At 43.4% G+C, this 27,381-nt stretch overlaps 1 protein-coding gene across 1 annotated transcript in view; it reads right to left on the bottom strand.

Moving 5' to 3' along the window:
• Nucleotides 1-510: 510 nt before the first annotated feature.
• Nucleotides 511-27,381, bottom strand: part of PRKCQ (protein kinase C theta) — a 62,646-nt gene continuing 35,775 nt past the window's right edge. Inside the window, exons 15-20 of the mRNA XM_026091272.1 lie at nucleotides 18,336-18,427; nucleotides 15,826-15,888; nucleotides 11,898-12,036; nucleotides 5,885-6,073; nucleotides 3,855-3,983; nucleotides 511-2,539 (exon numbers count right to left, since the gene is read on the bottom strand). Of these exons, the coding sequence (XP_025947057.1) occupies nucleotides 2,384-2,539; nucleotides 3,855-3,983; nucleotides 5,885-6,073; nucleotides 11,898-12,036; nucleotides 15,826-15,888; nucleotides 18,336-18,427 (768 nt within the window). The 3' untranslated portion in view covers nucleotides 511-2,383. The remainder of the gene's footprint in view (nucleotides 2,540-3,854; nucleotides 3,984-5,884; nucleotides 6,074-11,897; nucleotides 12,037-15,825; nucleotides 15,889-18,335; nucleotides 18,428-27,381) is intronic.

The raw sequence follows: 27,381 nt of genomic DNA on the forward strand, positions 1-27,381 counted from the left end.
CTGATCCATCCTTGACTGGGTGTCAAGGGAAGATGGCTTGAACTGCCCTTTAACAGTGACTGGCCATCTCCCCACATCTGGCTCTGCAACCACTCTGAGGTAGTAGACTGCCCGTTACAAATATTTCTGATAGTGAAAAGGAGCACTTTACTCTTTTCTTGGACACCTTTGCAGAGTGCCAAATCATTCTTTTAGGTACTGCCCTGTCATTGATGAAAACTGCAAGATCCACAGATTTCAGTAAAGCTAAACACAGTCAAATCCATGGACAATTTGGCCCTACAAAGCATTTTGCGACCTAAGTGGAAAATGTAGACAGCATTTGGCATTTGAATTGCTCCTGCAGTCACAGAATAGCTATGGTTGTCCAAATGCTTGATGATCTTTTCTATTTATGGGTTGGAATTCCCTTGGGGAACATCCCCAGAAAAGCACAGAGTAGCTTTAACAGCTTTTCCAAGCACCTTCGATCTTTGTCCCCTGTTAATCACTTTGATGCCCGTTCTCCAATTGTACACAACATTTTATTAATCTGTACAAACAGCACTGACATTTTAAAAATTCATGTTAACTGTTCTAATTAAACATGATGACCAGCTGCACAAACTGTAAGCACAGATCCCCCCTATATTTCGTACAGCACAAAGACTGATTTCACAAAAGTCCCTGGGCTAACTCTGCTGGGGAAACATTTTCAAGGGCAATCTGCTTTTCTTGTCGACTTTAGGCACTTCTGTTGTTGGCCCTGTAGGATTCAGTGCCTACAGCCACTGACAGCAACATCCAGGCAGTGGCTGCACAGCCTGCAAGGCTGGATTTGTCCTGCAGGTAGGTCCAAGTCAACAGGCTCCCTGTGCAGCCCATGGAGCCAGAAAGGCACCTCCAAAGGCTTTCTGATTTTGAGATGGCTCATCCTCTAGAGCTTCTCTTCTCCACAGACTGGAGGAGTTCATGCAACAAAGCTCTGAATTTACACACTTCAATTAGAGTCTAACATCAGCTGGGGCGACTGCCTAAGTCTAAAGTACTACGGAATTCTTTATTTGGGCTTTGACCTAATTTTGACCCAACATTTAACCGACTTGTCAGTGACAAGCAGTAACTGGGTGGTTCTAGAACTCTCCAGCCTCAGAAAACAGTGCATCTTTATTTAAGAGGGTACCACTATGAAAGGATCACGACTAAGATTTTTTTGTTTGCCCATCTACATTTTCACAGACTGCAAAGGCAGCAAAACATCACGAGGTGGAAGGAAAGGGCCAACCTCACCCAATGTGCTGTTCTGCCCTGTGGCTTCTGGGTGCAGTTTGTTGACCTGTGTCTGCACTGCATGCCAAAGGGTTGGTACATCATTTAGAGCAATACAAAGTATATCAGCCTTTGGAAGGACTGATTACAACCTTTCAAGTAAAATAGGCCAGTGAAACGATGGGAAGGCCAATCTTACGATGCTTAAACAATGATTTGAGGAAACCTCTTCCTCATTTCTGATGTAGTTTTAGGATAAAACTACAAAAAGTCCAATCCAGATTTTACTCTGAACCTGGTATGTGTGAGGACAACAATTAAAGCTTTAGAACAGGGGTTCTTAACCTTTTCTGTGGACTGTAACTTCCCATCTTTTCTGCTCAAATGCTAGCATAAACCACAGGGTTTCTGCACGGATCTTGACACTTGCCATTGCAATGATCCTCCTTCGGAGCTGAGCCCATAGCTTGAGAGCCTCTGGTTGAGATATACGGCTGCTGGGACATGCACTGACAAAGTCTCTTTGTCCAAGGGGATACTAGGAAGCAAAACTGAATCCTAACACCTGTGAAGATTGTTTTTGAAGTGTGAGGAGAGGTAATTTGCTTCTTCAAAATTCTATGCATACATGCACCATTCTGCTCATGTGCAAGTAATGGTTTCCAAGCCAATTTGAAATCTACCCAGATGCCTTCAGGCCTTGAGTTCACCACTCATCCTTCAGAAAGAGGAGGGGCGAAGTGGGAATTGCAGGACTGGGCACCAACATCATTGGAAGCTGAAACATGTTTGGTTTTACTGACAGGGAAACCCATTGGCTGTGCATACAAGTAAAGGGGAACAGGTTTTGCCACCTCCTCCTTTTCAAATGCTCTCAACTACAAGAACATTCAGAAAAGAGAGAAGAGAGACCAAAAGATACGTGAAGAGGTTCTTCGTCATTAGTGAACAGTGGCTGGCATCTGCTACAGACTGGAACAAGCTGAAAGATTCCAGGTATGGTACAAGCTTTCACTGATGTGTTTTTCTGGTGGGTCCTTGGTAAAATCCATCACGTACAGTCTTCAGTTGACGGTGTTACTCAAGCCATTACAGAGAATTCCTTTAGTAAGGAAAACCCTGGGTAAGGCAGACCTCAGGAAAATATCTTCTCCATTTTAGGGTTCACAAAAGAAAAGTTGCTGAACATATTTTGGTCCATGCTGTTAATCAGTGCTCTGTCAGCACAGGACAGTCTAGGCTTTTCATTTAGAAATTCCTTGTCGAAATTGCTACAGTCACTCGGAGATTTCTTCAAGAAAAGGAAAAAAAGAAAAAGGAGAATTAAACCACTAATATCCAAGTCTCCATTAAAATGGTACTGGTCACCTTAAGCTGCTTCCTATGGACTCAGGCACGTGCATGACTTACCAGGACTGCAGAAGCTGAATGTTAGCTCAGCTAAGGAGCCCACAATGCATTTGCTCTCAGCTTTTTGCACAACAGTTAGTTACTGTAGCCCAAATGATGCACAGTAACTTGTCAATTTGCAGTGAACCGCTGTATGTCTGAGCCCTAAATATCCAGCAATCAGTGATAATCACTTGCTTATCCCTATCCTATTGAAGTAATAATGGGAATAGAATTTATATAGGAGGCAGTGGGGTTGTGACTCCATGAATTTCAACAGGCAGGGGTATTACAGCTTGCTAGCAAGGCAGTTTGGACCCATTGATTAAATAATGCTGGTGAAGGACTGTAAAATGAAAGTATGATGCATTTATCAAAGTAAATTAATATTATAATTAACAATAAGACAGATGACATCCTGAATTGGTAACCACCTGGTTACCTGAACTGGTTTTCCCTCTTTATTCTCTGCACTGCAATGACAGATAATCCCTGCAGAATGGGTCATACTTCTGTGGTTAAGGGAAGGTGTTTCAAGTGGTATCCATAGCCCTGCTATGGTGACTGAGAGAGTGAGGAGTAACTAATGGTTCCTCAGGTCTGGGGATGCCAGACCTGGGCTCCTTCAGAAAGGAGTAGTCATGATGACCATGACAGGCAGCCCACTCAACAGTTACATAATTCACAATTATCTTTCCACCAACTGTACAAGGAGTGAGGTTCCGGCAGACTCAAATTGCAGATAGCTTCAGCCTTTCCTATCTGATGCACACAACATACCACACAGCCTGGTAAGCAACAATTTAATGCAAGTAAAAGCCAACATTTTCCATTCTCACTGCCTAAGATCAAGGTCTTCTATCTACTTTTAGATGGAAAAGATGGGTGTGCAGAGCAACTTCAGAAGATGACCTTGAAAGTTTGGGGCACTTTGCAAAACTTGTGCATTAAACTGTTTGTTTCAGTGTAAGACAGACATTTATCCACCTTTAAAACACTAACTGCATGAGTCCAAATAGGTCTGGAGGTCTCTGACATTAAAGACCCATTTCTGAAGAGTTTGGACAATGTCCCTAAGTAAAGGGGTTTAAAATATTACTGTGGGCCCTGCTTTGGTTTACTGCTAGCACACGTTGGAGAGCATGAATACTTTGGGAATGAACGATTCTGGAATGAAAGGCATCAACATGTGAAAATCAAAGGAGTTGCATCCTTACCACTCTGGGTTTGAAAGGAGGCTCCATCTTTCTTTCTTCTAAAGCCTCCCAGTTTATTTCCCGGAAAAAGGCATGTTGGCGGATGTTCCCTCTTGCTCCAAGTCTCCTCTCAGGTTCTCTCACAAAAAGCTAAGATTTTGAAGAAAGAGAATTACCTTCCTCTTTTATTTGTAACACTGTATCGATTGGGACAGTTCTACCAGATAGGGTCTCAGACTTCAAACTCAAGCAAGGTTGATACAAGTGTGAAGATTCTTTTACTTACTGAATTACTGGTTGGGGAACTAGTTTAGATTCTTAGCCTAACATGCCAAAACTGAGAGATCTCAGCCGTATCTGTCTTTTGCAAGAGTGAGAGGACAAATTTACTACATTGGCAGCAAAGCTGAGCCTTCAGCATGTGTGCCTGAGCATGCAAATGGCAACTACATATGTGAAATCTCTGTTCTGCACCTGCAAGCTTTTGCGGGTGATTTTTGTGAGAAGGCAAATATCTATGGTTGAAACACGAGCATTGTGTGTGGAGATATTAATCTGGCCTATGTGGGGTTGGATTAATTTCCTATACCTTTAGAGTCAGTGTTCAGTGTTTGACCTACAACTTCCTTTATAGTTAAAGGAGAAAAATAGGAAACTTAGGTGCAAATCATCTGACCTCCTTTACACAGTTATGGATGAGATGAAAGACACCCTGGAAGTGCTTGCTTCTCCCCACTGATTAGCTCAGCTGTGGATACCTGTCTACTTTGTCAAAAGATTCCCAAATCAGATAGTTTATGTTTGTTGCACATTGCAGGCTACAAGCTCTGTGGAGGAATAATCTTGGTAAAGATATGAAAAAGCTAGAATTGGGGGTATATGTTTTCATCATCAGCTAAGTGCAGGTCTGAGCCCACTCTTCACCTTAGTATAGCCTGTGTTGTCATAGACACTTTCATGGTGATGCTGGAGCTCTTTGGCTCCAGAAATAACTCAGTTGTTTTTGGTGAAGATTTCAGGAGGGCTAAATACTCCCAAGCTCTTGTAGATGTTTGTGAGCAGGATGCAGTGCTGAAATATTGCTGTCATGGTGCATGTGAATAGTGAAAGATCTATCTTTAGATCTTCAATAAAATGTCTGGGGCCTCTGGACTAGCTGGCCTGGAGAGTGTCAGGTCCTAGATCCCACTAAGGTCAGTGGAGATGAATGGTTGCAACACCTGACAGTAGGTGGCCTGAATACAGTCAATATATTCTATTTCAGAATTAAGGGCACATTTTCAAAAGCACTTGGCTACTACTGAAGGTAATCTCAAAATCCCCTGGGTTATGCATGATAAGAGTTTTCTGCTACTCCACTTGGCCATCAGTAAGCAAACAATAATTAGCACTCAACAAAGAAGAAGTATAAATATCCAATGCTGAAAGTAGCAGCAAAGGAAGCTGATGTATAGACAGTTGAAGGCCTATTTGAAAAGAACCAGGTATTGAGTTTTGGTAAACTTTGTGGGAAAAGGACTATGGACTCAGCAAAACTGAAGCATCCTACAGACAACTGATTACATAGCAGTGCAGATTCCCTAGGTTAAATTCTGTTCTGATGATAAAGGCATTAAGCAGGACTGAATATTTAACTCTACAGGGTCATTGGCAATGACAATATCCCATAATGGAGAAAACATTTTTTTCCTAAGCAAAGAAGTTTAGTGACTGGTATAAAGATGATTACCATTTCTAATCCTGACTAACAGACATGCAAGCTGTTTGTACAGAACGATGGCACTGTATGTCCCATAAACAGATATCTGAAATCTCAGTCTGCTGTGGTAGATCTTTCTGGAGCAAGTGCTTTTGAATGCTTTCATTATTAACATTTTATAGTGATCTCTAAGCATCTGAGCCCTCCTGAGCAAAAGGTGGGGTCTGAGAGCCACATACAGGAAGGTGACTCACTCTGGTCCTATCATGGACCAGATCAACAAAGCTGTTTCTCTGAACAGATGAAGATGACCGTACTGGTAAAAAGATGTTGGATATTTGATAATTCTTACCTTCACCAGAATGTCCCTTGCATCCTTGTCAAGCCAGCGAGGGTAGAACGGGTTATCCATGCGGATAGACTGGAAAAGCTCCTCTTCATCTTGGCCGTGGAAAGGAGATTGGCCAATAAGCATCTCATATAGGAGGACACCAAAGGACCACCAGTCAACGGAGAAGTTGTACTTCTGCCCCAGCAAAATCTGCCCAAAGAGAGGAGTGACAAAGGCAGACACAAAATGTCTGACATGAGTATTTCCACTTCAGAAGGGTGACCAGGCTCTGACCCTCCAACAGCTGCTTTGCATGGAAAATGATAGCAGAGGTGCTTTTCCCTGCCTGAAAGGTGAGCCAGAGCAATGTCACTGCGGAGGGTCCTGAGTCAACCTGCCCACAGCCAATAGTGCAAATGTGCTCTAGGGAGCTCCAAATCACAGCCATATCTGGGTGCCAAAACACTCCTAAGGACTACAGACAACAGGCTGTATGTTTTGCTAGTTACTCTTAAATTAATTTAACAAATCCTTGGCTACCACAGAAATGAAGCAAGTCTTCTTTTGTCTGCTCTCTAAATTACACCAACGGTTCAAATCAGGCTTGTGAACTCCACTGTTGAAAGAGAAACCAGATGCCTAGGTAGCATCTGGGGACTGATTTAACTCAAACAAGTTGTATTTCAAAACCACAAGTTTGGCAGTGTAGGGTGCATTAGGAGTGTCAATCAGTGGAAATGCTGTGCTTTATCCCAACAAAATCTGCCCAGGAAAAACAGGAGAAAGCAATTGCTGATCTATTCACTCAAGATCATCTCATAAGCTGTTTTCCCCCCACTACCAATCTGAGTTTCCATTGCATCTATATTATACCAGGCAAAATGCTTGTTTGTGTTGTGGGAAATAGCGGATAGGCCTAACTTTCATTTTTCCCTGACAGCAAATCCAGTGCTGGGGGTTTGAAACAACTTGAACAAGCCAGGAGCTGCTTTACAATATACCCTTGAGCTGTTCCTCAGGGTCATATATCGTTTTTCTGGACACCCTGCTTGCTTGACTGCTCTAAAATGTACTCACTGAAGCTTTTTGTGGAGAGAATGACAAGATCCAACACAGCTGGAGCAATACTGAGACTCCTCCATACTGGTAAGTATCTCCAGTTAAGGATTTAGGGGAATTTCTGTTCATTTTTAATTTTTCATTTTTGTGCAATGTGATCAAAGAAATGGCAGCAGAAATGGCCAGAATGACTCCTTTAATCCCTATCTAGACAAAATCTGCATTGTGCAAACATTTACAACTTCTGGTTTTAAGAGAGTCTGATAGCATCCGACATCTTGAGAAATCAACATAGCCAAACTGCACCTGCTTATAAATAATGTCCTCAGTGGCTTCAAACATCTTCATAAAAAATGCAACCCCACTGCAATCCAAACCATAAGCTATTTCAGTTCAAACCCCCTCCACCACTTCAGATGTGTTTTTGCTTCACACAGAACAAGACAACTGAGGATCTCGAAATCACGATTCTGTCCTCCTTGGTACCCCAAATCCTTGTTCCAGCAGGGCTCAATTTCAGCAGAACTGTGAAAAGCCTGCCATGCATTACCCAGTTTAATGCACAACAAACTGTTCTAAGCAGCGAGACATAACTTGAACTTAATAATCCCCATTTGTACTTCTACAAGCTATTCCCTAAGGTGAATGAGGCTCTATAATTCACATTTAAAAGGAACAGGACAGCATGGGCAAGGGGAGAATTTCACTCTACCGTAAATACAGAGGAAACAAAACTTTGTGCTATTGCAAACCGTTTGATCACATGAAAGAAAATGAGTTTGTGGTTGAGAAGCTGAGAAGAGAATTTGGGTCTGATACCTTTCCAGTGATTTGATCAGCTAAATTCTGATCTTGTTTTTTTTTTCTATAGTAACCAAAACTTAGCTAAAAAAAGTGGCTCCTCTCACAGGATCTTAGAAACATCCTTTCTTCTTCAAGGAAGAACATCATTTCTTCCTTGAAAAACCACCTAAGCAATAAAACAGAGCTCTCCAGAGCTACAGATGCTGTGACCCTGCAATGAGGTATAGTGTGAACATCCTTATGGGAACAATATGGCAAAGGCATGCATGGCGACATCCAGGATTCGTCAGGTGAACAGTGAGGGTCCAACCTGCTGTAGACCTTCTAAAGACATATCTCTCATTTAGGACAATAGGATGGAAAAAGAGTTCAAGTATCAGAACTGATACGAAGAGTAACTGGAGCTCAGGCTCAGTCAGTCTATTGGGTTGTGCCTTTTGGTGTCAGCTGGAAAGTGGAGGCTACATCCAGCATGTGACAGACAGGCAGCACTGGCAGAAGTGACTACCTCCCCTAAGAAGAGATCTGCCATTTTTCTCTTCTAAAAACTTGGTCTGATAATCACCGACCTCTCAACCTTCCTTCTGGGAGAGCAAAATTCACTGCACCTGCTTTTAGACATTTGTTATGGAGATACTTAGATCTTAACCATCATTAGATTCCTTTATAGTTGAAGAAGAGAATTAGGCCAATTTTAGATATGCAGCTAAACATCTGTCTGCTATAAAATAAAAAGACCTATTTGTCTCCTTCAGCTATCAAGGAATCTAGACAACAAGTTCATATATAGGTGTTTACATTGCAGCTGTCTAAAGGCAGATGTGATGGTTGTGATCTCTAGGGCCCTTATCAGAATTTTGGGGCTGGAGAGGGGAATAGTTAAATTTAAGCCATGATATTTGCTCTTGAGGCCATAGCCTGGTTGCAGCGTGATCCCCTATGTTACAGATACTGTGTACGTATCAATAACAAACCATGGAGATGGTTTAATACCACTGATAAACACCTCTCCAGATTAGTGCATATGAAACTGCTGATAGCTGAAGAATCATGATACAGAGATGTGATTTTCACTCCAGGCTCTGAGGTACCATAGCCATGGGTGAGTCATTTCTTGACTGTTTTGCTTTATACCTTGCCTGCATTGCTTGTAAATGTTTTAGGATTGCCACCTGGGCCCAGGTTTATCTTATCTCTTATCACATAAAAGTTATGTGTCTATTCAGCTAGTTATCCAGGGTCTCTCTATAGTTAATGGGGGAAGAAGGGTCATTTCAAGGGTGATTTAACCCACTTACACACCTAAGGTAGGATGGGATGACTTGTCTTCTGAAGATGCTTGTCTTCCTACAAGACTATAAGATTTCATCTGATGCTTCATTTTCAGATGGCTCACATTAGGTGAGAAGAATCCTCCTCTGGTATACACGTGGCATTTAGCAAAACAAGGCCTTAATCTCAGAAATCTAAGTCCAAGCTGATGTAGAGTCTTCATGAATAACAGATCTGTCTCCAAAATGCCACAAGAGTAGGACAAAAGTTATTTGAATATAAGGGGCAAAATATACAATATATTTCACACAGAGGGTGGAAAAAACAGGGAATACCAACTCTCTAATATATTTCCTCTGGGCTCCTTATAAACAAAACCATCCCAACTTTTCCTTCTGAAAAGGCACACTGTTTTTATAAGGCCTTATTTTTAAAGTATAAAATGTCTAGAAAATGAAATTGAATGGTTTATGGCAGTCTAGGAAAAGATTTATTAGTTCTGCATTTCTCTGGAAAAAAATAAACAAACTCCAAAAATTTCATTTCAGGTTAACTTTTCTTTTTTGTCAAATATATTATTTTGAAATTAAAAAATTGCTTGTCTACTGACCCAAGTCCCCTTATTTGCACAGCTGTAGCCAACGTGCAGCACCTGTAACAAATTACAGTGCTAGCAGCTGCACTGAAATACTGAAAAAAGTCCTGTGCTTCCACCTCTGGCAGGAGAGATGATCCATAAACTCCAGCAGTGCTTTCAATTTGGAGGTAAAATGTTTTATAAGTACTCGTTGAATCTCTAAAATAAATGATGGTGCAGAAATAAAACATCAGAGCTATTTTAAGCTCTCCCTCTTCTATGCAGTAAAGTGGATTATCACTTGATTCTGTTTTAGGATGAGAAAAAAAAGTGTTTTTTTTTAAAATAAAAGAATACTGAAGTGGAATAAAAGACAGTTGCAGCTTGATTGCAGAACACACTTACATCTGCTTTTAAGCAACAGAAATCCAACGGATTGAAGAAAACTGCCCTAGTGTCAGTAGTGGTGTAACCTAGATCTGAATCGAGCCCTTGGAGTGCAGTAAAAGATCAATGAATTGTAGTGGAGAGGAAAATAACAAAAGCTTTAAAAGCCATCTGGCAAGCACCAATATCCATCATGAAAACACTAAAATCAGGGAATGGAATCTTGAAAGGCAAATAAATAGATTTCAGAGTGATGTTCAATATGATACATGGAGGACTCTTGCATTCTCCTCTGAGCTGAAAAATGTTTTCTTTGGCCCAGTTTGCCACCTAACTAGTCAAAGTCTATCTACAGTGAGATTTGTCATTGCATTATTTCACCAGGGAAGAGAGTTTGTGCTTTTCTGGAGGGATCTAGTCCAAAACATCTACATGCACTAGAAAAAGAAAATGAGAACAAGCCCCCGTGCAGTAGAACATGGGAAGGGAAGAAGGGAAAGGGCAAAGGATATTGCTATGTACAAGTTGGTGTCTGGTGTCTGTGACTACCCAGCTTTATTGCTTGGGGCACACAAAGACCAGGTTCAGCTTTTCTCCACCAAATACCAGCAGATATCAACTGGGGAAGGAGAAGAGCACCTGCTGGTATGTCTACCCTGTATGGAGTTTTGGAGACTATATCCAAGCAAGCCCCAGCCTCAGGTCCTCATGCACAGCACAAATACCCCAAGTCCTGAGGGCAGAGCAGGACCTTAACCCAAGCTATGGGCTCTGCCTTGCCCTCATTAGCTCAAGCATAACCTGGCCCTGAAACAACCATCTTGACTCCAAATTTAGAGCCTCCTTCATCTGGAGGCAGCTTGTGGAGGCACGTACTCCGGAGAGGGACTCATGCACTAACATCAGGTGCTCCGGCACCTTGTACAGCCAAAGCAGAGATGCAGGTACCCCAGGGTAGTGCAGAGCCCAGAGTTACCAGGTCCAGTCCTAGCTGTCCTGCAGATAGCAATACAGCTCCTCTGGTTGCTGAGGAAACAATGTAGGTGCAAAGCAGAGAATAATCAGGATGTGCGAACACCCTCGTGATTAAGTCTCCAATCATCTCAATCCCTTCTACAAGTAGCTATGGGTTATTTTTTTGTTTAGACAGACCTTTAAACTTGTACTCAGTTTTAAGGCTATGCCTCTGATGGCAGAGCCTTTTCAGAGCACACAGTGCCTCATTCAGCTCTGGGAGGACTTTTGCGATGGGTGATGCCGGCTCTGTTTGCAGCCAGACAAGAATCTGGAAAGCCTGTGCTCACTGGTTTCATTCCTATTCAAGCACTGGGGCAAATCCCAGAGGGAAGACAAAGCCCTATCTCAGACTTACCATGGGTCCTGTCTCCCTTCTCCATCTAAAAGTGTTTACTCAATAAGGAGAGAGAATCAGCCCGAGGTGGGCATTTTGTCCCACCTTTCTCTATTTTCTGTATTAGGATGGGATGAGATGGCCCAGAGCACCTCATCACCTATAATGGAGCCTGAACGGGTAACTGAGACATGGAGGCCTAACATGTTAGCTAGCTAAGTAACATGCCTCCCATTCCTTGTACTGTTTCTGTCTCTGAATTGCAGGACCTGCTTCTTGGAGATGCTTCTTCCATGGCCCAAACTGGATTTCCATTAAGTATTTTGTTTCTTGGTTACGCCAAGCATGACTTGCTTCCCAGGGCCATGTGCACAACAAGCAAATTAACCACACAAATGTGAAAAGCCAGACAGCAAGGCAGGCTCTGAAGCAGTCAAACTGAAATCCAGTTTCTAGCCTGGAACTGCTCAAAAGCAGGTTATCACACTTTCTACCCTCCACCACCACTGACCAACAGACGTCTCTTTACACGTCTTCCGTCGCAGCCACAGCAGTTTCCTGACCTCCCCAGACCCCACACCTACCTCAGGAGCAATATAGTCAGGAGTTCCACAGAAAGTGCTTGTCTTCGCATCTCCAAACATGTTCTCCTTACACATCCCAAAGTCGGCAATTTTGATGTGCCCCTCGTTGTCCAAGAGGACGTTGTCTAGCTTCAAGTCTCTGTGGAGGAAGAAAAGGATAGAGAAAACTTCCTCCTTTTAAAATGTTATAGAGTTAGTTAGTTTAGGAAGAGTTAGTTTAGCAAGAGTTTAGCAGAGTACAGTCTTTAATTAGCTCTCTGCATTTGCGCAGTGCCTATATGTTGTAGTTAGAGAGGGAGGCTGAGGACTAAAGGAGTTGCTGTCTGTTGGACTTCAATACCCCTCTCCCCCATTCCTCCTGTCCCCGCACAGTCCTGTTTGCTGGAGAAGACTTTGCCCAAGACATCTGCTAAAAGCAGTGTCCTTGGAGGATGCAGAACAGTGAAGCTAAAAAGTGCCCTGTCCAGGCTGGCGCTTCTGCTCTAACAAAGCCTAGAGAAGGGGAGCAAGAAGAGACAGGACCGACTCTGCATTGGCTAATGCTCGCTTCCTCATTCCCAGTGAGTCTCAGGACCATCTCTGAAGCTGCTGCCAGCTCTCCCAGGGTGGGCTCCACAATGGGAGAAGAGGAAAAGACCCACCAGCCTTGTGTGGCCTGCAGAAGGTCAGAACAACCCTGGACATCAGCAGAACATCCACCCCCTTTTCATTCCTGTGCTGCGCTATCTGAACCCTGGGGATTTACAGAGTCCTTTGCATATATCTGTCAAGTTGTTGTCAGAGGTTTCAGGCTCTGAGACCTGCTAAGGAAAGCAAAGAGCCCAGAGAAACAGAAAAAAAGAAATGTGTACAGAAGGAAATAAAAGTGAGCTGATGAATCACGGCCATTGACAGAGAACAGAGAGATCCCCGTGTGGCAGCAATCTCTGAAAGGAGAGAAAAGCATAGCAATACAGAGAGAAAGAAGCAGAAAAAAAAGGGAGGCTGGCATGATTTGTGTTATATGTTTTTGCTTTTCACTAAAAGAATGACCCAGGCAGATGTTCGTATCAATTATGTTCCACCTCACATGAGATGTGGGAAGAATTTGGGTACCTGAGTCTCAGAGCACCCACGCTTCTGCACTGTCTAACCTGTGATATCAATCACTGCTTCTGCTCCCAAAGCACCTTGACATAACATTTGCTTGTGCCCACAACGGAGGAGATAACTGGTCTTTTCTAAGCTCCACTGATTCACAGCCAACACACATTTTCCACACCTTGGGCAAGAGTCCTAACCACTTATATAGTTACCCTGCTGGTAACAACTGCTTTATATTTTCTTTTTTTTCTTCCATAAGTGGCCTTGACCATCTGACTCCCTCAAAGAAGATTGTTTCTAATGCACGATGCTCCTGAGATGATCATCTACAATTGCAGGAAAGATGGCTGTGTAGCTTCCTGCTCTCCAAAGCTTCCTGGCTCACTTTGGCTAGGTCCTGATCAGAGTGTGGGACCTCGTGGTGTCTACACACTAAACTGCTGTCACGGGGCAATTGTTCCTTGCTGCTAGATTACGGCCAAAGAAAAAGAGGGAGTCATCGATCAAACAGAACAGTAACAAAAAGAAACATAGAGGTGACCAAGGTATTTGCTTTCCAAGTGGCAGATACTCATGTTGCCACAGTTTCCTGCTGGAATGACTTATTCCAGTTACACCATCAAGATCAATCTCTGGCTGCCAGCACTGCTTTTATTCATTTGGAATATTGAAGAAAAACAACAAAAAAAATCACCTACAGTTCATTTTCATTATTTTGATGAATCTCAAACTCATTGGCTCCAGGGATTGCACAAGTTTCTGCCAAAAACCCTGGGCTCATTCATTAAAATTTAAGCCAACATTCCCGAACATGGCTGTACGAGGCAGAACAGCTGGACTCATGACTGTTACCACATCACAAGGAATGTAGTTTTAAAAATGACTTCTGTTCCCTTTCCTAAGTGTAAGTTAGCTGTGACTAAGCTACTGAGGGTTGTGAGTTCTCAACTGATCTTGTCATCATTGTCTTCAGTGAAAAAAGGGAAAAGGAATAGGACTGGTCAAATCATTTCTATCAAAGTTTGATATTTAAATCAAAGCCACACTGACTCCTGGGAGTGAGCTATTCCTTCATATCACCATGTTATCTAACGTCCAGCTGTCCCATTTTAGCCCACGTTTCCCAGCAAAGTCTATGGCTCCAGATTCCCATGATCTCTCTCCTCTCATGGGGAAACAGGGCGTACTGATGGGACACATACTCTGACCCAGACCGTTGCATGGCAGCACCTTGAAACCGAATCCAAACTCCTACACACCGCTGATGTAGCAGTTTCAAATAAAAATGTCAGTTATAACAAAAAAGTAATGTTAACAGTCCTGTCAAGAACTCAAAATATCCTACAGATATTTTTAAATGACTTTTCTAAGAACTCTGAGTAAAAATAACAGATGTGGTTAAGTGATTTGGGCACTTCCAAAAATGTTTCCTTTCAGTCATCCGGAATAATGAGTAGAGCCGGAGACTCACTGAGACCTCAGAGATCATCTTAGCTTAATGCTATTGATATTGATCTCATGTTTATGCAATCACCATCATTGGTCAATAAAGACTATAAACTGCTCCCACATGAGTACTAATAATGAATAATAAGGAGAGTTCATATGAATCAAAGCTTGAGTTTTAATGGAAGAGTAGATTGTAAACAAGCAATTCACTTCTAGCATTTGTTCTAATGTTCATCCTACATGACAAACATCGAAATAAGCTGATTTCGGTTTCAGCAAACATCATTGCTTTACTGAGCTTTTTCATTTGCTTGTGACAATCTGTTTGCTCCCTGATTTTACAAAAGGCCGTAATGTAGTAACTAACTTTCCCAAGAAGATGAGTTGGACTAGAGCTCCCCAGAAACTCAGTTACTGCTTTCATGCACGGGAAAGCAAACCACAGCCTGATATCTGCAGCCCCTGTCGCTCCCATCTTGTCTCTGTCCTTTTATATAGGTCTGAAACACAATCCTTGTGCGTTAGATTAAAGCACCCGGGCATAGCGTCGAAGCTCCTAGGGAAGTCAAGTGGAAGTTCTGAATGGGCAAATTTACAGTAGGGGATTTTTCCTCTGCAGGGTTTGACAGACTGAGGCCTTATGGACTACTTTTATGCCAGGAACTTTGGGAGAGGAACCCTCTGTTCGAGCATAGCTGCCTACAGCGTCTGACCAAGGCCCCGTTGGCTCCCTTTAGCACCCACTGGTAGAAATGGGCACTTCTCAGACACAAGTCGACTCATCCTAAAGCAGGTCTGATGAACTGTTACCTAAAAAAGCCCATTTCTCTCTGCTTACTAAAAGAGAGCTTGGGGTGACTAGCTCAGAYGTTAGGCGAAATGAATCCCACCCCACAGGTTAACCAGAATCCCGAAACCTCCCCATGGATCTGCACACGGCAGGCCTGCTAGTAATCCCCAAATTAGTATATATTGCCGTGCTTTCCTGCTACTGTTACTTGAACTGAGCTTGTCACCACTGTCGCAGAGTAGCTAGCATAGCAGACATACTGAATTTGTCGTGGCTAGCTTGACCTTATATACCTTCATGCATGGAAAGCATTAAATCGGGTGCCTATGCTGGCTGTTATGTGAGTGACTCAGTGTAAATGCTCCAGCATCAGAGAGGTTGCTTTAATGTCAACAGAAACAGGACTGGATTCTTAAGAAGGGCTCAAAACTGCCTTTTTTCCACACTATCTCTTCAAAATAAAACAACCAGACATTGTAAAAACGAAATCTGCCTAGAACCACAATACCAGTAAGTAAGCCCAAGGAGCAATCTGTCAGGTACAATCAATACTTGCAGGGAAAGCAGAAAAGGTTCAGCATATTAGACACTGAAGAGTAAAACTACCTGTATATTATCCCTTTGGAATGGAGGAACTGCAGTCCACATATGATTTCAGCAGCATAAAACCTGAGCGAAGAAAGCACGAGTTAGAACAGATGCTTCCCAACACGCCTTTTCAAGTAGACCCCAAAGTACAGAAACTAACAGCACTCCTGAGGAGGCTAAGGAGCTGGGACAACATTTGCCAAAGCTGGTCATTGATCCAGGAGCCAAAATCCCATGAAGTCTCCAGAAGGTTTGGAGTAACTGGATTTTACTGATCCATCAAGTAACTGAGGGATGATGTGAGATTTTCAAAAGCATGCAATGCACCTAGCAGCCCAACTCCCACTGAAACCACTCTGGGAAACAGTTGGGACTCAGAGCCTACTCATCTTCAGGGCTTTGAAAAAACTCTTTGTGACTAGCTGTATTTTTAGATATGTAACTATCTCTGAAGATTGGTCTGTAAGTGCCCAAGGGTGTCTCCAGATCATCTCCGAAGCAAAAAACCCCACCTCCTAACTCCAGCTGTCTACCTTAGAAGATATTGTCCATGTAGCATGGAAGGCAGAATCGTGGTGTCTGTGCCTCTCACTTATTTACATATTTAGTGTAAACTAACGATTTACAGCGATGCACCAGACTGCAAACTGCGAATTGCAGTTAATGCCCCAGATGTCGAAAGAGCAGCTGTGATTTGCCACGTGCAGTAGCCGCTGCACGAACCGTTGAGCAGTCCTGACCATGGTCAAGCAAGCGGGCAACTGGGGTTGGGGACCTCCCTGGCTTGTCAGATAGCTCTCTTCGGTGCCCATATTTATAATTTGCTTTTGCAATTTTACCCAAGATGTGAATGAGCTGCTAGATGCTTAGTGGTCTTTCTGTGGAATCTTTTTGAGCTTTGGATCTTTGTTTTCAACACATTTCTGCCCAAGGGATAAAAGTGTGTTCTGCTGCAGAGAACCAGCATAGGGCTGAAGCACCATGAAACAATGAAAGCTCAATGAAAGCACTCTGCCCAGAAGTGAAGGTAACCACAGGATTGTATCCCCCCTAGCACTGTAAAGTCTGGTCCCCCAGTCTTCAATGCATTAGCCTAGGGGCTTAATTCTAAACATGCAAATGCTTAAAAAAAAATCTTCACATTAAACACTGATTTAAATGAAGGGGCTCAGTTTTAATTATTAAATAAAAATTAACTCCTATAGTGGTTTAAATATTGACTTTCAAAATACCTTTTGCTCACAAAAGGATTTAAAAAAAAAACCCTTTAATTTATTCTAATTCCTCTATTTATTTTAATCACAGCTAAATAAATTTTTAATTCTCTGTTGGTGTATTAATTTTTTATTTAAATTTACCTTTTGCACTTCTGATAGGTTTTATCGCTTTTATTTTTATTTTTAACTCAAAACTCAAAGGGAAAAAAAATGTGTGCCTTCCATTATTTCTACCAAACAATAGTTTTGCCTCTGGTCACTGGACTGGAAACCTCAGTTTGAGCAGGGCCTGCAGCTTGGCTAGGGGCTACCCAGAGTTGTAAAGTAAAAGATGTGTGGTTCTAGAGATGGTTGAGAATGCACCTGTGGGATTTCTTTGATGGTAATAAAGCTGAGGTGGAGGTTGGGTGCATGATGTCATTTCTGAGACCCGCATTTCTGGATTGAGCAAAAACCCAACCAGTACAACCCTGGAGCAACTCTAGGTGAATTACCTATAGGTAATTCACAGCAGACACCTATAGGTTGCTTCAACACGATCCTCATCCATGGGGCACCTAAACAGTCATGCTCAGGGCTTTTTCTAGTCACTGGAGATGGCCCCTCTGGAGCTTCTCTCTGATGGGCTACACTCCGGCCAGCAGACACTGCAGTCCTGGAAAGGGGACTGATCCAGCAAAGAGGGCAGCCCAAGGAACAACTTCTGCCAGCTGGTCTCTTGGCTCTGAAAAAATCTTCAGGGGACTATTCTGTAGCTAGAGCAAAACTGGGGAGCCAGGTCACAGGCTGGAAGGAGAGCCCTGGTTTGTAGGCTAAAGGATGAGATTGCGGGCAGATGCAATGCTCTCGAGGGTGGAGTAGCGTCTGTAACACTTCCAAACAGAAATAGCTTCCCTGGTTGACCCAGAACGCAAAGCAAGGTCACATCTGACTGAAATCAGCTGTGTGGATGTGCTCTAAAAAGCCATCCGTGGGAGGCGAAAGAGGACAGGGAGAGGAAGTGACTTGCTCCAAGCTCGTCCTTCGGCCGGGGTGATGACCTCCTGCACACCCGTTTTGATCTGTTTGGAGGCTTCTGGCCGAGAGAGTGGTGCTGCTTTCACATCGATGTCCAGTGTAAGGCACAACCATTATCCCCATCTTGCAGATGGGGCAAGGCACAAAGAAGTGAAGTGATTCATCCAGGGCTACCCCCACAGGACAGTGGCAGAAGGAGAATAATAATACTAAGAGCTCTGGTGTCCCCAGCTGCCCCCTTTGCTTCTACCAGGCATGTGACTTAAAGGCAAAAAGGCAATAATAATATCTTACGTTGCTCTGGGAAGGTCGAACTTATGACAACTCTGGATATGGAACATGAGGTCTCCTCCATTGAGGTATTCCATCACAAAAAAGAGGTTTTCCTAGAAAAGGAGACAAGATGACAATTAGGGGTGGGGAAGGAGGAGAAAAAATTGCAAAGAAAAAATAAATCAGTCAGAAAGAGGAAGGAAAAGATTACAAATAGGGTTTGGGAAAGAAACCGGTTTCTTCCCTGATTTCTATTTTTGCTCTTTGTTCTCTAACCTTATACTCACACTTACTACTTTGATTTGGGTAATGACCATTAGTAAACATTATGAATGCACGCGCTGGTGCCATTGCTTTTTACCAGCAGAGCTCCAGATGCACTGGAAGGGGATCAGTGACCTACAGTGCCTTTGCAGCAGAAGCACAGATCAACAAGCTTCCCGGGTGACTACTGGAAGAAGCGGAAGTAAATCCCGGGTCTCCTGGGTCACAGTCCAGTGTATGATCCATCCAGTGGACAGATCTCAGCCAGGTAGTACCTGCATTCCTGAATGTCTTTATGGACACCTATGGGTCCGACCTTTTGAGTTGCCAGACACATCAGCCAGATGCAGTAAACTGTTTCAGCACTTGCTTGATTTGGAGCCTGGGAGCTACTCTATTAAATGAGGCAGAATTTAACTTGCTAGTGGCAAGACTCATGAACTACTCATGTTTCTGGATATCCATTTGGCACTTCATGTAAGACAAGACCAAAAAAAGATACGGTCCTTGTTCCCAACTGCATGCAACCATTAGCTGCTCTACCAGGGCCATGGAAAACTCTCCTCCTGCTACATAAGGGGGGTGAAGGGATCTCTCTGCATTGAATAAAGAGAACAGATCACCAAAGTTTCCATTCCAATCCTTGATGTACATCACATTGATGCCCTTGCTGCTTTGACAGCCCTAACTTCACCACCAGACCCACACTAAAGCTGAAGATCTTCAGGATATCCTAAAGTTTATGAATATCTTCCCTTTGTTGGCTATTTCCCATCACAATTTTGCTGGAAAAGAGACTTCTTTTCACTTATATTTTTAACAGTTGAAGGAAGATTTTTATCCAGAAGATCTAATGCAAGCATCTCTGGCAGCAATCCAAGAGCTGGCTATTAAAAAAAAAAAAGTGTTTATTCTTTTCACATAACAGCTGTCTGCTCTAATTTGTGCAATTTCTTTAGCCAGATCCTTTTAATTACTGTACTCTTACTAAATGAAAGCCTGGCTGGAAACCACACCTGTCATCTGACAAGCACAGGGCCAGATCTGGCATCCCAGGGAAAGAATACAAATTTTACCAATAAACCAAATGGGTGTGGTTTTTTTTCAGTTTGAACATCTTGTATCTGCAGAGATCTATGTGCGTGAATTAGTTTAAGCAAGTAAGAAGGCCAAATGGACTTGGGCATTTTAAGATACACATGCACAAATCTTGGAAGAAATGTGAGTTCAGGATCCAGTTTAGGAAAGCGTCTGAGAAGATGCTTGTTAAAACACACAGGGAGATGACAAGGTTTAGCTAACAATAGACCATGAGAAACTACTGGACACATAAGATACTGCTGAACATGGCAAATAACAGTGTGATAAGATGGCTAAAGTTACATACAATGTTTTGAGGAACAGCTGGGTCTCTCAGATGGCTAAGAAGGAGTTATGTGAGAGATCGGCGAGCTTCACAGACAGCCGAGGGGAATATTGGGGACCTTTTGGGGAGTGCAATAATGCGAGGCAACAGCACCCAGCAAACATATTGGTAAACACCGTGCAAGGCCAAGATGATCTAGGTAATGGTATCAGAAATATCAAAACTGTGTTCAGACGTAGCAAAAGAGGTTGTTTAATTGGGAAAAGGTTGGAGAAAGGGAGGGGTCAAGGTGAATAGGGGAAGAATAAGCATGGGAAAATGGAGGGGGGGGTGGTGTAAAAGAGGCTGGTCACATGTAAGCAGGTTGGTGGTCAGTATGCTTGTCTGAGCCAGCCCCTGCCTAATCACCAGGTATGTGTGTACATTCACACCTTTAAGATACGTGCTCAGCCTTGCTACTGGCAGGACCTGCAAGTGGGAACAGCAGCGGCTGCATCTACTGGAACTGGAAGACTGGAACAGGAGAAACCTCCTGGGTCTTCAAATGCAGCAGATTCAGATTGTAGGCTGGGAAGGAGAAAAACCCTGGGTTCCCCAGGAATTCCACAGAATTCGGTTACACCTTACTACTCATCTTTAAGAGTAAACTGAAGTCCCAGTTTATTCAGCAGAAGATGCAATCACACTCTGCTTGCTCATGGATTTGAGTAACAGCCTAATGCACCCATATAATTGAACTGAGGGCTCTGATAGCATCTTTCTGCCATCTGGCGAAAGAAAAGCTGAAACCTCTCAGACACTTCGGCATCCAAAGAACTCATACCTGTATATGAGTTCAGTCTCTGAACTATCTAAAGATATGAAGCTGAAGACCACAAACCTGACTCAGGCATGATTTCTACTGAAATTCTTGGTCTACCAGGTGCTACCGAGTGGTACATAAATGCTGTTAAAAAGAAAGACAGCATCACTCTGAGTTTTCTGCTTTGAAATTGGAAGTTCCCCTTGCTTTGTATAAAGGTCAATTATCTGGAATTGTCCAAGAAGATAATTTGCTCGAGGTCAGCCCTAAGTAGGTAACTATGAGTAGCAAGATGTAATCAAGCAGTGGAAACTGCAACCAATTATTGTAGACAACTTCCTAAGCTCAAGATCTACGGCACTACAGAACATCCTCGAAAGGGAAGCAGCAAAACCTGTGCTTGAAATCACTGAAAATTCGACAGCGTACTAGAGGTTAAAGGCTTAGAATGGCACAGAAGACATGCTCTCAGACAGGCTCTGACCTACGCTTCCTCTTGTCCTGGGAAATTTATCTGATGTCTCCTTCTCAAGTGTCTGATAGTGCAAGGCTCTGAAGTCTGTCAGCTTCTAGAGCAGACAGGAGTGGGTAGAGTAAGTATTTCTCAAGAAATGGCGGTAGGGATGGTACCATATGCAGATAGGGCATACTAACGATAGCATGCTCTTAACTCTGTGTTGGCCACAGGTTAGGGGTACTAAGCAAACAAACATGAACGTCTCAGCGATGGCATCTATACAGCTCTGAAAGAGGCTTTGGAAGAGGCTTTGGATCCCACCTTCTTCCTACACATATGTCTTGCAAACAAACCGTGGTCAGCTTGCAGACCCCCTGCCGTGAGAGTATCCTTGGGTAGCAAACACCCAAGCCAAACTTCTGGTCATGGTTCCAGACTCACATGACAGAAGATAAGCACGCCCGGTCTTAAGACAGAGTCTGGGGCCATCCTTTATAACCACAGAGTTCAAGGAGGACTGGAAAGGCAGTTCCTGCACTTTGCCTTGGGAACTGCCCCAGGATAGTTGAAACTGTCTCAGGAACATCAATACTGGATGCCATCCTTCTTGCAGCAGAGGGAATAGGACTAACCCCGTTGTGGGAGGACTAAGTGCTGTTCCTACAGCAGACAGAATGGTGCTGTACAACACACAGGCACACACAGGAGTGCATCCAGCATGCGAAATAACATGGTGCCCTGATCGGCTCAGTCCCACCGGGTGCTGAAAGACCTGATTTCAGCAAGAACTCAGTTTCTTGTCCTGTCAGTCCCTCAGTGCCCACGCTGAGCTAATATCCTCTCTGCTGAGCCATGTGCTCTCTCTACCTCTCCAGGACATGGCAGGGAAGGAGTTAAACCAACCTGCTTCTGTTCTGCATGAGACTGCTGTGAGAATGAATAGTCACCATCAGGGATGCTTTCCACTCTATAAACAATGAGTATAAAGCAAGCAGCATTTAAATTGGTCTTTTGAAGGTACATCCTATAACGGGCTCTTAAAATCCTCATACCAGCTGGAAGCCCTCCAGAGTACTTTTCTGTGGAGATTTTAAGGTTCTGTTTTCTATGCATTTGAAAGCATTTACCTACATACAAATATACAATTTAACACCATTTACTGGAGAGCAAAATTCTCCTTCCCAGGGCTTCTGAGACATGAATATTGGAACAATTAATGCTGTAGGACTGTGTAGCATTACCCTGATTAGAGCAGTTATCCTAGCAAATGGCTCCATGTGGAGAAGGCTCCTCAGTCCAAAGAGGCTGAACTCCACTGCAATTCCGTTAAATTAGGTTGGTCCTTGCTAAGGGAAAGGTATGACACTATGCAATTCCCGCAGTTGATTCCTGTCTCACACTTTCCCATAGCTAAGCCCGGCTCTCGTGGGGCTGCAAAGGAGCAGGATGGTCTCTTTCCTGCCCTGGGACCCCCCTTTTCTTGGCACCGAGGGTTGGTGTGACCTGGGCACAGTGCAGGGGGATGTGGAGAACAGAAGAGGCTGTGATGCTGCACTGCAGAAAAGAGGGTCCTGAACCCAAAGGCTAAGTCTCCAGGATTTAACAGGTGTGTCCAAAGTGCCTATTGGTAACAGTTCCTGGCTCATGCTACCGCTGAACTATTCCTGAGCAGCAGAGTGCGAGTTATCACAGGCTAAAATCATGCCAAAGGAGCACGCTAACAATTCAACAGTCTGGATGCTCATCCAGACCTCGGCCCTATTTTACTTCATAGGCTGCATGGTAACCAAAGGCCTCCTAGCCCTCCTCCACCACATCACCAGTAAATGTCGCAACACACCGTTGCAATCCCATCCGCTGGGAAGGAGAGTAATGCGCGCGCGCGCTGCACTGCATCTGCTCCCACGAGGGAGAGCTAATGCAATAGCTGCTGCACACCTTTTAGCAGGTGACCATAGGAAGTATTGACAATGCTATTTGCATCATCTGGGGACTCGCAAAGCCAATTTGTTACTGATCAAAGCAACAAGAGGTTTAACTTTGTTCTTCGCTCTAAAAAACTTTTTTCCCCTTGTGTAATATCAACCTATCTGCTAGAGATGGCAGCATTTCTTACAGTTGCCAGCCAGTGTGGTCCAGTCCCTGATCTTATGATTTCTTTTTCGTTCTAATCTTCCCACTTTCAGCATCTTTGACTGCATATTAAACCACCAATTTGGGATGCTTAGCTCTGTGGGCTCATCTACTTAGTGAAAAAGCATATGAATAAATATATATATGTATGCGTGTGCATATATATACACATATATATATGCGTGTATATATATATGTATATATGCATATGTATATCAATGTGCTGACATGGCTGGTAACCACTCTCACTTGAATTTTGGTCTCCTAGGACCTTTCCTCGCAGCTCAGAGCAGGCAAAGTATGTCACGCAGTGGTAAAGCTGGGCCCTGCAGGCTGACTTACTATCACCCCTGTTCTGCAAGACAAAGTGGGTTCCCCTATTAGTTTTGGGGGGAATCTTGGCAAGAGACTAATTTTTTTAAGGCTGGATGAAAAATCTCTGAAAATTATGGGATGGAAAAAAAACACCCAAATCAAAAAATCCCCAAACCAAAAACTAAATAAAACCTAAATAAATATCAACTGAAAAATGGGGGAAAAAAGTAATGTTTTTACTTTGAAAAGCCAACATTTTAGGGAAGACGAATATCTGAGCAGCTACACTGCAGCCTTTTAGAAATCCCAGTCTAAGCTGAATATGTTTCGGGCTGATTTTCCTCAGAGCTGGGCAACGGGTAGGCAATGGAAATATGTTTATTTAATATGCCCTCGAAGCCAATTGTCTGTCACTTTAAAAATCCCTGTTGTGAGCTGGCCCCCTCTTTTCCTCGCCAGGATGCTCCACATGCTCACACCACATGGGCTGACACCACCCCACAAGCATCTTTTAAAGACTTTACATTTTGCATGTTATAACCACAGCTGCTCACAAGTTCTCTGGCAGAACCTTGTTGAAATCCCAAAACTCTGCTGAGACGCCGCTACTTCCACTGAACTATGGTGAAATACGGGCCAATACTGAATGAGACCTTGCCAGTTTTCCTGCCTGCTGGTTGCAAGAGGAAGCCAAGATTCCCAAAGCCTCCCAGTGCCCTAAGCTTCCCATTTCTCCCTTGGCTTTCCTCTCAGGCTGGCTCAAACATGGCCCACAAGCCCTGAATCAGAAGTTTCCAAAATGACTTATCTCCAACAACAGACCAGGAGGATGGAGATCTAGAAACCTAGAAGCTTCAAGGTCTTATCACCTCCTGCACTGTTGAATGCCAAAGTCTGGGACAGTTTATGCAAGGGATAAAAACCCTCTGCGTTGCCCTGTACCCTCTCCTTTAGCATCCCTGCTTGGTGAACACCAAAAACAGGACACTGGCTAGAAGGATATTTGACTTGATCTCACAGCTTGTGAACAGCACAGTGGTGTTTTGTTAAATCAGTTCAACATTTCGTTGTGTTTCAGTGGTTCAGTGAGTTACAGGTCAAGGCTTGCAACTCAACCTCCTTGCAGGAGGACTTCTGCCACAATGAATCTGCAGTCCCACAGCCATGGCACGGTTAAAGGACTGGGCACAGCCTGGGGAGAGCACACCGGCCTCAGCCAGGGCTCCTCGGAGGGTCTGCAGCACAGCCGGGAAATAGAGCTGAACGACAAATGGGTGCGAAACTCGCACGGGCGAAGCCAACACGCAGTGATTCAGGTGAAATAATTCAGCCCTGTTCCTCTAATGGCAAGACAGAGATATGAGAAAACTGAAATCTCTCCTGGAAAATTTTGCAGGAATTGCAATTTTCCCCTGAGGAGATATTTTGATGAGAATTTCCCCTGGAAATACTCATGGAAAACACTTCAGAGGATTAGGATCTAAGAATTTTTAAATTAAGATCACAGTCTGATTTACAATTCTTTTCTCCCTTCTGCCAATGTAAGAGATTTTAAAGCCAATGTAAAGCACATTAAAACAACAGAGCATAGGAAAACGGTTCACCACCAGCACTTTGAAAAGATATTATATGCTAGTATAGCAGAAACGAAATGTTTCTATAATACTTGCTTTTAAATTACAATAAAGATTACTTCCACTCTGGGTTAAGACAGTCTTCTGTGTTGTTATTTTGTGCTAAAACCCAAAAAGCCTAAGGACTTAATTTGCATTTATGTAAAGGGTGTGAATAAGAACCTGGTCAATGAAGTAAGCAAACAGTTAGAAATAAAAGTGACTCTCAGAAAGAGAAAGCCTACTTTTATCACAGAAGATCAGTGAAATGCAAAAAGAAAAATAAAACATAAGCACTCAAAAGCTAGTCACTCTGGGCATTACTAATGACAGGATTTCACAGAATTATAAACATGTTTTTCCTTCTCTTTAACAAAACAGTGACCCTTTAATAAAACAGAATTGGTTTTTGTGGTTGTTTTTAAAATTCACACCACATAATTGTGTCAGTTGAATATCCGGATGCAAAGATGACTGCAATAAAATACAAGAGTCAACTTCAAAAACAGATTTGGAAAAGAAAACCCATGCATTTGAATTTATTCTAATGTAGCAAAACATGACAAGTGTTCTGAGTTTCAAAAGTACCGATCACTCAGCCTCCGTAGGAATGAAAGGGAGCGTTAGGTGCCAGGCGTCTACGAAAATCTGTCTGAGGGCTGTCAAGCTTTATATATTTGAGCATTCGCTGATTATCTGGGTTGAGGCCAGGGAGAAACTCAACCCACAGTTTACAGCATTGTCAGCAGATTATATGACTTTTCTCTCTGGAGACATGGGGAACTTAGGTTCTTGCTTCAGTGTAGGAATATTCCTGTTTCTGCTGTCCTTTACAGAGGCACTCCGTACCCGAGGCAGCTCAGAAACTTTGAAGGTCAAAGCATCAGGGATTCAGAAAGGCACTGACATATATATTTCTGTTTGAAAGTACTTACTCGTCCAGTAACCACCCCCCCCCAAAAAAAAAACCCCAAACCAACAACCCACACACCTTTCCAATATTAAAGCCCAGAGAGGGACTGGCTTCTAACATGATTACTCCAAAAGGTATTATGATTGAACCATGCTCTCCACTGAGCTGTGAAAGACTGTCCATGGCTTGTCAAAGCTCTCCTGCTCTGCGCGATGTTCACGCGTTGAGTGATCACCGCCCGCCTTGCAAAGGTCAGAGGAGAAAATCATAAGCTAGAAATCAATCACAACCCAGAGCATCTTTGGCCTAGACAGACACTCTCCAGCTTCTATATTTGTGAACTGGAGGGCAAAATAGAGTGACTAAATAACTTTAATGTGATAACACTGACTTGGGAGGAGACGGATGGAGATTTTTTCTATATGACAAGAGGGCAATATCTTGACATTGCCCAGAAGACAGAGCAGGAAAAGATCCCTTGGGTGTTTTAGTGTGGCACCCGTGAATTTTTCAGTCACTCACTCCTGTTCCACCCTGCAGGGTTTCCTTGCTTCAGCCACAGCTGGAAGCATGGTCTCCCCAAAACAGTCAGTAAATCACATCTGGCTCATGGCTTGACTCCATTTCATCTGTCACCTTTTCTGCTGTCATCTCCAGAGGGAAGTGGACACTTGTATGCATGCACAGCCTGAAACCAGAGCTGTATACTGCCACTGCTGCATCCATGCTGCCTGGCAAAATCCCCAAATCGACCTCCAGCTTCCAAGCCAAAGCTGGACCAGGCTGGACCACAGCATGTTGCTGCATGCAAGGATTGTGCACCAGCTATTGGCACCAGCCAGCATCCGCTTGGGCATCTGGACTTACACTCAACACAATCAGCTCTCCCTGGAGGATAAGCCCCCTCATAGAGCTGTGACTGCTATGAATATTTTGTCTTTTTAATTAAAGTCTTGATTTTCTTTGCTTTTGGAGTCAGGTCTATACTTTACTCTAAAATCTAGGAAAGAAAGGAATTAATTCCTTTCCTCTGGGCAAGGATCCATTCCCAGGATGTGCTGTCCTCCTCACTGACAGTCCCAAAGGGGTTAAACACTAATGCCTGGGCTTAGTGTCACACTGCCTACAGCAGTTCCCAGACATTCCCCGGCATACATTTAATCCCCTGTCTTTAAACAGGTGCCCTGTCTCACAGACTACCGGG

The sequence above is a fragment of the Apteryx rowi genome, unplaced genomic scaffold, assembly GCF_003343035.1.
Source record: "Apteryx rowi isolate R43461 unplaced genomic scaffold, aptRow1 scaffold_9, whole genome shotgun sequence".
NCBI lineage: Eukaryota > Metazoa > Chordata > Aves > Apterygiformes > Apterygidae > Apteryx > Apteryx rowi.